General features: G+C 31.5%; 1 protein-coding gene across 19 annotated transcripts in view; it reads left to right on the top strand.

Annotated features, from left to right (window-relative positions):
• The window catches only part of LOC121119063 (CUGBP Elav-like family member 1), a 220,002-nt gene that overhangs the window by 129,384 nt on the left and 78,096 nt on the right, over positions 1-12,522 (top strand). For 2 of the 19 annotated variants that reach the window (XR_011780284.1, XM_040713679.2), the window contains exon 1: positions 2,995-3,148. The exons of 8 other annotated variants lie outside the window; for them this stretch is intronic. Coding sequence is in view for 2 of the 11 variants with exons in the window: in XM_040713679.2 (XP_040569613.1) it covers positions 3,144-3,148 (5 nt within the window). In the remaining 9 variants the exon portion in view is untranslated. Of the gene's footprint in view, positions 1-2,967; positions 3,149-6,694; positions 7,600-12,522 lie in introns of those variants that run through there. 9 more of the 19 variants (XR_011780288.1, XM_071888796.1, XR_011780283.1 and 6 more) reach the window with 9 other exon arrangements.

Here is a 12,522-nt window from a genome sequence, read left to right as displayed (position 1 = left end):
ACAAACACATATATAATTACCATGATGTATGCATTGCCCTTCGATATGATTGAGAGAGGCTAAGAGTACATATTTTATACATACGAGTGCATATATAATTTGTTTTAAAAAGGGATAATGTTATCTAGCGGTACACTTAATTTAAATTTTAATAAATCCGAAATTTATTCGTCGATTATCTTCAAACTCTGTGAAAGATAGGTTTTGTGACTCAAGATTCCTCATATAAAGTTTCGACTCATTTAAAAACAAAACGAATGAGAAAAAGTAAATTGGAGCCAAGAAGGAGTGAAATTTTGAAGCTTCTCTCACGCGGCATGTCTCCCATGACCATCTACAAGAAACTTCGGTGCGGCCTAACCACTGGGTATTATGCTAGTGGGTTTCCAGGTTTTACTACCAACCCTGTTTTATGAACATTCAAAATTTATATATAACAAGTAATGGTAAATACACATGGTGTTATAGAGCAACTCCCTTCGCAGACTGTTGGTATTAAAAATGATCCTATTAAAGTTATGAGACTATGCTTTTAGAATGAAAGAATGAGGGTTGAGTCTGTTCTGACTCTAGAATTCAAGAGACCTGGGATAATCATGACGAGTTTTTTTTTCCACACACATGAGGGGAGTATAAAAGAAGTGATTGTTTGAGATAAGATTCATCCTCCTTTTTTTTACTTAATCATGCATAGGAAGAAAACAAGAAAAACAATTTTAGTTGTATGTGTGATTATTTCATGTGTCTAAAATTCCCTGGTTCAGAGTTCTGACTGACAAAGTTACAATACCAGCATTCTCTTGCTACCCAAACATCAAAAGAATGAATTCCAATAGGTTTGCGTTTACATTTGAACAACTAAGAATCGAACGGTGCAAAAATGATTCCACTGTTCCTTGAAGTGGCATAACTTGTTTTAGTGATCGTTAAAAAGTATATGGTTCTAAAACTTTATAGTTTCTTGGAAGGCAATGGTATGAATATTAGATTATATTTTACGACAAAGTCAAAATGCTATGAAAAATACGTTTATCATCACCGTTCTAATTTTATAATAATGAATGTCCGAAGTACTTAACATATTTTATTAATTTATTAATATTCAGGGGTGTCTGAAGAATTAGATAAATATTATGAAAAAAATTTCAAAAATCTATAGGTATTCATGACAAACTAAATTTTTGGAAAAAAAACCCTTTTTTTCAAAAATTCAATTTTTTGCAAAAAAGTTATAAAAATCCACAGCTATTCACATAAATTAAATTCTTTGGAAATGAACTTCAAAAATTCATAGTTATTCAAAAAAATGAGATCATTTGGAAAAAAAATTCAAAAATCTATAGTTATTTATGTACAAAAAAATTTATAAATTATTTGTATCTGTATGACGAAAACAATTTCTTGTTAAAAGCAAACATTTCTTTATTTTTTCTTTGGGGTGAGAGGGGGGTCAACCCCTTCAGCCAAGTTCTTGCAGATGCCTCTGTTATTATATTATCCGCATAATAATTAATAAATAAAGTTCTTTTAATTCCATTCTTTATTTCATTTCATAAAAGATTTACTAATTGTGAAATAGCCTTAGGTTAATTAAATCTCATTTCCACACATGGAAAGGATTCGTTCTGTGTAGTAAATTATAAACGTACTTATTACACGGAATATCCCCACTAGCATTGAATTAATTATTAGCTTTCCAAACGTGGATTGGTTGAACTTGAATTAAATACTCGTATGCTCTGAATAATAGAGAGTAAGCCTTGTTTACTTAATAGTAGTTTGTTTTACATATACTTAGAATATCTTGCGCCATCTTGCGGCTATGAAGTTGAAACCAAATACTTATTAGTATTTTGTGTTTACTATAACTCAAGATCTCTGTGTTAACTTGTGGATATAAATATTTTGATTAGTTTGTAAATATCCTATTTCCTAATACAATTATTAAATAAAGAATGGTCTATAGTTATATAGAATGTGGTTTACCAGGTGATTCACTGAAATCTGAACACTAACTAATTTAATAATTGATGAAGGTTGAGTGATTTAAATTAATTTATATTTCGATTTATTAAAGTGTAAGCAATCAGTTATAAAAAAACCCTGGGCCTACTAGTTGAGAAAATGAGACTTGAACGTGATCAATGAATTTCCATTCGTGTATTCCAAGAAGTTGTGCGTCTCCAGAACCCCCATATACGCCGTTAACAAGTCAGAATCGTTGGAGAGGAAGAAGGGTTCTGTCAAAAAGTGCAAACTGGACCTGGAGGAACTAAAGACAACAACCATCCCAATAGCTTCAAGTCCATAAGGGGCCATGATAAGACACCTCGGGGGTTCACACCAGACTGACCAGAGATCTATAAAAAAAAGTGGGAGAATTGAGCCGTGAGAGGGTGGAGATGACTCTTTTTTACAACAGGAATGAAGGAAACCCATCCCCTCCGTTGCAAGACTCCTTTCAACCTCTTTTTTTTTTTTTTTTTTGGACACTTTTGGCATATATGTAAGATTAAATACGAAACTACTTTTTCCCCGAACTATATTAATTTTTTTACAATAAAATAAATTGGGATTTTTCTTCTTTTTTGATTTTTGTTCAAGATTGTTTTTATTTGTACACATCACTTTATATATTAATATTTTTGTGACACAAATTATTATAATATGATTTGCTATTGTAGGAATTACTAAGTTATCACGCTACACCTCAGCGGTCGAGTATGTGTATTTTCTGTACGAAAGAAATACATGTATGTAACAAACTCCATACTGCCTATTTTGTGGTTAAAAAAACTAGTTGACATGGAAGTCAAATATATATAATCAATTAAGTAGAATGCCGTCCATGATAAAAGTTGATTTCTGCCTTCCGTCTATCATTATACACATATATATGTACATATATATTGTTACAAAAACGACTCTCTATGTATGTACATATAATCTGACACATGTATACGTGTATATAAGTCTACATACTTAGTATACAGTAGTTTGATTTTATTAAAGCGCTGTTGTTGTTTTTTTCTATAAAAATAGTTTTGAAATATTAATACATACAGTGGATTAGAATTATTTTGTTGGTGAATTTATATATTATTATTTTGTCTTCCTTTTGAGTGTATTAATTTTTATAAGGAATGAGGTAGGTTATTCATTTTTCTACGTCAACTATATTCTTCTTTACTTATTCAAAAATAAATGAAAGTAGAGTGATCTAAGATTTACAGCCCTAAGCACCGAGTGGTCCATTAAAATCTGAACACTTTTAAATTTAAATTCAATAAAATATAATTTACTATTTAACAATAGAGTTTCAATCAAATTATTACTATAAAAAGATATGTGTCTCAGCTCTCTTAATCATTAATGTGATCACCCTTAGCGGCAATGATGGCTTACAGGCGGTGGAATATCTCTGTCATGGCCTCCCAGTGCTAGCTGAGAGTGACTTTGAGTACTTCGGTTTTTTGATGACGGACACTGCAGGTCTTCCTTCGACATTCACCCAAAAGGTGTAGTCAAATGGGTTGGTATGAGGGCAGAAGGGGGCCAAAATATAAAAAAAAGAATTCAAAATACTAATTCAAAAGAGTCTTGCAACGGAGGAGATGACTTTCTTCATTACTGGTGTCAAATGTGGCCTTTCCACCCTCACAAGGCTCCTTCCACCCAATTTTGTGATAGCTCTCTGGACTGTTAGGTGTGAAAGCTGATATATCCTTCATGGGCCCTCATGGACTTCAGGGGACTGCCCTGGGCTGTTTTCTTTAACTCATACGGGTACAGCTTGACCTTTTAGACATAGCCCTTCTTCCTCTCTAACGTTTCGGACTTGTGGATGGCGTAGACGGTTGTCCCGGAGACACTTAAATGATTGAAGTGATGAAGTGGAAATTTGTCCATCACATTCAAGTGTCATTTTCTCTACTTGACGTAAGCTAAAGAGCTGAGGTTTTTATTATATTATCACTAATTGCTTATGCTTTAATATATCGTAACATGAACTAATTTCAATCACTCAAGTATAAATTAATTATAGTGCTCATATTTCAATAGACCACCCAGTATACACAGTACGTTGGGCATGGTCCATGTGGTAAGCCCCATTTTCTAATGTTATAACCATAGAAGAAAATAATACTAAATTGAGAGAGAGGCTGGCTTTTTGACATTGCTACCTAAATATAATTTTTTTATTTTCTAAAGCTGTTCTCATTATTTTTTCATTTTTGAGGAGAGAACATATATAGCATAGTCAGGAATGAGATTACACTAAGGAGTTATATGTATAAGTCCTTGTTAGCCTCTATGGCCTTGTTATATAGAGAGCGAGCTTTTGTTTATTTCCTTCATATCATTACTGAACGTAGCTAATTTAATGAACCACAATGATATGCTAAACATCTCTCATCCCAAACATTCCTCAAACTGTAAGGTTGACCATATTAGTTTGCGGTTCCTTTTATTTTTTTAAATATACCGGCAGGTCATTTGTTTTGAATCTATGCCCATAATACCTATTATTAAGGTTATATTCTTAATTTATAACTACCCGGTAATTGTTTTCCCAACGGCTTAGATGAACATTATTCTGACAACTCTTTTTCGTGCATACATATAGCTTGATTATTATTTATGTTATAGTGGTACTATCTACTTCATACCAACTATTTCTAGTCCTGAGGGTAAGGGGAACTTGAAGCGATTAAAATAATATTAATAATAACATCATAACCAAAAGTTGAATCATGTAAAAATCATTGTGAAAATCTGTCAAATAATTGTACACGAAAGAGATATGTGGTGTTGATAAGAGTAAAGTGTATATATACATTAGGTTGGGGAAAAAGTAATGTTGTATTTTTTGCCTTATAAGAAGTGTGACAATCATTTGATTTAAGCGATGTATGCCCTGTTCTGTTCGATAACTTGTTGCCAACAAGAATTTCTACTTCTTAACGCCTTTCTCGTAGAAGCCCTTGTCCCTAGTGGCAAAAAACTCGGACAACAAATTTTTAAAGACCTCTATTGAAGCCTAATTTTTACCCCCAAGTGCATTGGCCATATATAGAAACAGGTAGTCACTTGGTGCTAGGTATGTACTGTAGGGTGAATGAATAGATCTTCCCATCATCTGAGCTCCTGGAGTTTTTGACGCGTCATCAAGGATGTTTGCAGGCTGGCGTTGTTTTGATGAAGCACGAATTCTTTCCTATTGGAGTTTCTTTTTGTATCCAGTCTTCTGAAAATGGTTCAAAATGCCTTTATGATCAATGTTCAGCTCATGGGGATACTAAGACTGCTAAAATGACGGTCTATCTAGATATTTTTCATGATTTTATGGACTTTTTCGAAGACAAGGCTACCAGTGCGTAGTGTAGCATTCACTTATCCTGAACGAAATCGCTGTTGTGCAACAATAACCGAAAGATTATTGGCCCTGTATAAATTTTCGACACATTTTTCCATTTCAGGAAGTAAAAATGTAAAATATGGCGAATTTCTTCCTTTGAGACCTCCATACTTTACCCACGATAATTCACGACTAAACCGGCTAAGCAGAATATTGTAACAAAAGCATTTTTAGTATCCCCGCAAAGCTTTATTGTATGATTTGATGTGACCAATAATGAACAAGATATACTTTGTTAAAACCAGAGGGACGGGAAATACGAAAATACTTTTTCCCCAACCTATTGTATATACAACAGCTGACTGATATTTTAATTAATAAATCATCCAATCAAAGACAAGAGCACAAATTACAATGGACGAAATAATAACATGTGTTCATTGCTACTGCTGTGTTTTTCTCTCTATGAGTATACATTCTACAATCTTTTATTACTATAATCATATGTACATACATTAGGGTGGACCTGAAAAATCTAATTAATATTATTACTTGCTTGACCCATCAATTTTGTTCCCTTCATAATCAAAGTTCGCTCTGGAAAATATCTTTGACTTCAATTAAAATGTAATAATGGCCTTAAATTGAAATACTAGCCGAATTAAGGTCGATATCTTATAATTTTTTTATAATAATATTAAGTTATGTAAAATACTAACTTTGATAGTGAATATAAAAGAATCTTATGTCAATACCCTCATTGGTTTGGTAGTTTTTGCAGTTTCAATCCATCATCTGGATTATTTAATATTGATTGTATTACAAAGTACTTTATCTATATTACAAGCATTATTATTTGGTACAATCTTTTCTTCTAGTTAATGGATAAATTTAGATTTACGTATTCTACGTTTCAATTGTGTTTTATCTATATACACACACGCAAATGTTGATAAATTAAAAGTTTTAGTCAAAAGTTGAAGAGCCAAAATACAATAAAGTTGCCCTTCAAGTACTTGTGTAGCTTAGGCAATCAACAGAGGCTCTTGAATGGCTCTGAATTTGCTACAATGAATGCACAAAAACACTAAACTGGGCTTACACATCTGAATATCGCTCAAATGTTGCCACTTTTGGTAGAGGAATATCTATATATATTAAATATTCCTTTAATTTATCGTACTGTTTAAGTATAAGTAAACATTATGGTCTGACTATTACTCCATCTGACATGGGAATTGTCTTTAAAATCCATATACATTAGGTCAATTTTTGGTGGAGTAACGGGTTAAGTAGAACAGTGCCTAATTGCCCTATGGAACCTTCATTATTGTTTGTGGATTTTGTGGACTATGATTTCATAGTTCTACTGTACTTGTTTGCCCTTAACTCTCAAGTACAAAGGATACCGAAAAGGTTCTATTGGATAATGAGGCATAGTGTTACTTAGCCCGTTGCTTCACCAAAAATGGACCTATTAAGTATATTTCCTTAGACCGATCGAACGACCGAGACGCGAACTTACCCACATTCAGTTCAAGAGAATAATTTCTCCCAAGTGAGTTGTCGTCCACTGAGCTATGTTTGACTTTTAAAACCTGGATATGATGACTCCTAAAAAATTCCTGATTTCGACATTATTTATAGCACTGATATAGATCATTAGACTATTTTACATCTTACATCAAAGTCTTATTCACAAATTAAAAAGTCAATAAATGTTCTCTGAATGTCCTTCAAATGTTCCAAATATTGAAATATTTGTTGATATTTCTACACTTAGAACGGATGGAGTGGATGAGCGAATCAAAATAAAAACATTGATTTTTTAAGTATACAATGAGAGCCACCCTAATCTTCATATATTGTTTCATAGATAGATTATATTTATGAAGCTAAATGTGTTTGGTTAGACGAGAGTGGAGTGATAAGAGACTGCTGGAGGAGTAAGTATTATACATAAAATATATGTACATATAAGAGGGAGGATAATCATGAAAGCCGCTCTTATCAGTACTCCAAGTTTGGTGGATGCCTTGCTCCCTTATCAGGAATTAGTCAAAGCTATTACCTTGTAAAGTCAATTCGTTATAGTTGTGGTGCCTCTCATTATTCAGTCCGTGTTCTCTTTCTCTATATATATCTGTGTCTCATTATTTTGTGTTGTACTTAGTCGGATCCTTGTGTATTAGGTATTTGTTGGGCTCGTTCAAATTGTGGCATTTCTTCTAATATAAAAAGTAATTATACATGTGTAAACTGATTTTTGTTTTTTTTGTTATAATGACGTACTGTTTTCAAATATATTCCTATATATATATGTATATGTATTAGTGTTAAAACTTGGTCCAAAACCGAACTTTTTAGACTGATATTTCGGTACAGACCCCGATCTTGAACTGTAGACAGAAATTTGATAGTTTTCAAATCGTGTTCCCGTTTTTTGGGTCTCAATCTATGTACTGATTTTCTATCGTATTCTTTATCTTTAAGTTGTACAATTAGGATTTATGTAATATATTACACTTTATATGACGTCATTGTAGGGTCGATACTTACAATTTTTGAAACAGGCAGGATGTCATTAACAATTCATCTATATAATTGGTCTAAACCCAATTTTAAATGAGACAAATCCAGAACGATATTTTGGTTCGAACAACAATCTAGACAGCATACCGAAATTTGATTGTTTCCAAATAGTGGACCAATTTTTGGGGTCTCAATTTATTTTCCCCCCTATTCTCATTTATGAGTTGTACTAATATGATTAATGTAACACTTTTACCTTTAAATGACGTTATTGTAGGTCAATGTTCACCATTTTGAAACAAGCATGACGCGTTTAAAAATTTATATATAGGATCCGTGTAGACCCAATTTTCCGCTCTAGATCTATCTTTTTTAAATTGACCCAATTGTTGTTCCGCTACAAATCTTTTTAAGGGTCCTGAATTGGTCTAGAATTCGGGGCTCACACTGAAATCAACACTAATATATATGTATGTACGGACCTTGATCTTAAATAAGCATGAATTGAAATATTTTCTTCGTAATTAGTAATACTAATAATATTAAATTAACTCAAGGAATATCTTGAATTAATGATCTATTTAGACATATTTATAAATCCATGTATGTCTTATACTTATGTGAGGCAACCACACAAAAACAAGTCAAAATAAGAAATCTGTGGCATAGATTGTAATTTATATTTTGTTCACTTTCTATCAACAAATGGTTATGATGAACCCCATGGGTATGACACCAATTTAACTTAGAGACGCTAAAATTAATGGTCACAATCAAATAATGGAAAATTGATCGACTTTATTTGATAAGGGATATATCGGCCCATATATTGGTCTCATAAGTCAAAGAAATATTCTAAATTAATAGTTATAACTTTTGGGTATCGTATTGTATCCAACAAATTTGAATAGAAAACTTAAAATTGACTCAAATATGAATATAAACTATTGAGCTGTTTTCCATTTCAATATTTTATAAAGGTTGCGAGATAAAATGAGATAGAATGAAATTTTTACTGACAAATCATCAAATATAATTATTAATCATCATTTTTGACGTTGTATATATTTTTGACCCGTCATTGCAAAAGCAAGCTAAAATGACGTTTCTTAGAGTAGAGTATGAATAACATTTGTTTCTTCGACGAATAATCGTCAAATTCTATGAACAAATTATTCTTATTCAACCTTTGAGTATGCTACAAATTGCACTTAAAGTAGCCAAATTGATCCTAACTAAAAAAGAATAAGAAGTTGATGGATTTTATGGTTGAAAGGGATCATGTCGGGACCAATATAAGTCGTTTTAATCAAATAAAGGCTCTAAACTATAGTTAAAAATTCTGGGTATCTTAACTCATCCCACATATTTGAGTTAAGAGCCTATAATTGACTCAAATTGGTACAATATCAATTTGAATTTTAAAAAAAGTTTGTTTTTCTAATTTCCAAAATTTTTGTTTTCAATATAGGTTTTATGTTGACACAACACATTTTTACATTTTTTAAGAACTTCTTCATTCTACAATTATATTATTTATTACATTTCTATATTCTTATTTTTCAGGTAAGTAGCATATGCTCTACCAGTTAAAATTACGGGGGGAAATCGGTAGATTACACAGGGAAACTATTCGGGGGGAGGGGGGTGTACAAATGAATTGAAGACAATACTCAAATCTATCTATAAGTGCAGAATCCAAAAAATAAGAAAAATATTCAATAATTTAAAAAAAGATATATTTAAAAAATATGCATCTGCAAAGATTTTTCTAGTGATCCCTTTTTTTTTTTTTTTTTTTTTTTTGGGGGGGGCTAAATATTCAATATTATCATCTTATTTTCCCCCCGATTTCAATGCCAATTTCATGATGTCATACATCGTATAAGTAAGATCGAGGTAATTGAAGGAAGATCCTTCTAACTTGATAATCCATCCTAAGAAATGTTCGAATTTGGATTCCGAATTCCGTGAGGGACGATGGGAAGATAATTCATCGGAGGAAAACAACTAGACCTTACAAAGGAATAGATTGGACTTAGGAATGAGATACCTGGATCAAAATAATAATGTGATCCATTTACGATGAGTAGATAATTTTAATATTTCAAAATGTGATCACTTAAAAAATACAAAATGTAACAAAAATCCTTAGAGATACTTATTTTTTAAATAGATCTTTTTTTAAATTATACATTAAATATTTTCTATAATATAAGCTATGATATTCTTAATAAATATATATTTTGAATAAGTCATAAGGGTCAAAAGAAGAGTGACGTGTTTTATCATTTTTTACCCTAAAATGGAAATATATGGAATTTAGAAGAAGATACAGAATCAATAAAAACATTTTTTTAAATCATAAAACACATTTTTACATAAGTTTTATTTATTCTACTTTTAATTTGGGATTTTTTAAGTCTAAAAAAAGAATCTGAACGTTAATAGTTCCGAATTACTATTATCCCAGATATTTCAGACTTCAGATGACTGAGAGAAAAACTGAGATCCGTTTTTGATTTTACGCTCAAAGATAATTTCCTTTTTAGCTTCAATTCATATGTACAAAATGAGTGTTCCTTGTGTTATTTATTAAGTCAATGAAACCTTTTCAAAGTTTCATTCACTCCTCTAGTATTTTCTTTCTAATTTACATTCTCGAGAAATTCGACAGTTTTCACATCCCTAGCTAATAAGAAATTTATATCCATATTTTGTATTCATAAATATTGCTGACTGGCTTATTTGATTTAAGCCTCATCGATCATTTATAAATAGATATGTTAGCTGTCAAATCTATTTCAAATCGATGTTCATTTAATATAGGGGATTTGTTTGCAATGTTATTCGATATTACTTTTGTATTTGTATAATGGATAGACCTTATAAATTATGCAAAAAAATACAACAAAATATATGTATTTATATTTTTTCCTCATCTTGCCTTTGCAAAAACTTCATTTCTTCACAAACAGAAAATAATAATAAGAAACGCCGCTCCTAAAAAGTTTTTTTCTTATTTCTAAAGCATTCAATCTTTGAAATGTGGTAAAATTAATTATTCATAGGCAAAATTTTTGCTATTTACGTAAAGACTAAACATACTCGTATTCCTATTTGAATTTCTCATTTTGAGCAGAATGTCGGTAAACAATTTTAAATTACAGGATGATTGGAGATATTGGGATACCGATAGTAAATTATAAATACAGTAAAAATTAACTCTTTTTAAATATTAGTTGTAGTAAAAGTATTTTCCCAATAGATGGCTAAACTATTGTGTATCTCGCGTTGTATAAGTGCTATATGTATGTATACGCTGGATATTGTTAGATAGATAAGATGTCGTACTAAAAAAAACTTATGACACAGTTTTGTGATTGCTTGACTCAAATTTGTATGAGTAGTTACCAAAAATGGAGAACAACAAAGACAAAATACGGAATATTTGACAGTTTTTTTCACATTATTTTGCTGTCAAATATGATCCACGCTCTGGAAGGCCATTTTTCGAAAATGTGGATAAAATAATGGATATCGTGGAGTCCAACCGTCATGTAAGCACTGTTTTGGTTGCCAAGGAGATAAACGTTAATTCAAATAAATCGATTGAAAGAAAGGATGTCTTTTTACTACACCTATTTTTTTAAGAAGAAGGAATGAATTTAAAGTTAGTTCCACCTAAAGAGGCTCTAAGCCAAGTGGCTATCAATTAAATCGGCGTGAATTTTCACTTTAATTTATGATGGGATTAAAAATTGTTCACTACTCTATGTTCATTATTTCACTCGCGTCATGGTTTGGGATTTTTTTTTAAAGAAACATTACAGTTTTATATTCATCACGCTCTACAAAAGTCCCAATTCGGAGTAATTTTTTGATCAAGGGGTGTGTAAATGAGTGAAGATCATTAAGTCTCTTAAGAAATAAGAGTAGTTGTTAAAAATATTACTTTTCCTTTGAGTCTCTTACCCATTTTTTTTATTTTATCATTATCCCTGATATTTCCCAAGTTACTTGTTAGAGCTTGTGAGTCCAGCTCTTTGGAGTTCCAATCCCACCCGCAACAAAAAAGTTATTGAATAGTAAATAATAAACAAACTAATTTTTAGGTTGACTGGTTCAACTGGTTTAAGCATGCCATTGCATTAATCGGCCTTATCCAGTTTTCTAATTTATAATTGTTACAAAATAGGACACTTGGTTTAAGGGGTCACATCAGTTGACCTTGCCTAGTGTTATGTTTGTACTTATTTAGTACTGAAGAGTGCAGTCCAATTCATTTCAGTCTCGGTCCGGTCCAGTTCGGTTCTTGATGACGTCACTTAACTTCCTTTTTTCTTTTTTTAAATCAGTTATATTACTGTTTGGACTGCTATGACCGGTCTAAAGTATGGACTAGACCGAATAAATAAGGATTGCCTCAACACTACCCTTGCTTGACCACTTATTACAGGTTTGACTGTATAATCAAATGGAACTTATATTTTGAAATAATTCAATGATCGACTTATCGTCAGTTGTAAAACCCCGAGACATCCCTGGAAAATGGGATCCCGAGAGAGAAACCCCAATAACTTTGTATACATAATTTATTTTTCTATTATATATGCTAATATGCAATATTA

This window comes from Lepeophtheirus salmonis, chromosome 5 (assembly GCF_016086655.4).
Source record: "Lepeophtheirus salmonis chromosome 5, UVic_Lsal_1.4, whole genome shotgun sequence".
Classification (NCBI taxonomy): Eukaryota; Metazoa; Arthropoda; class Copepoda; order Siphonostomatoida; family Caligidae; genus Lepeophtheirus; species Lepeophtheirus salmonis.
This window is presented reverse-complemented; position numbering and strand designations above follow the sequence as displayed.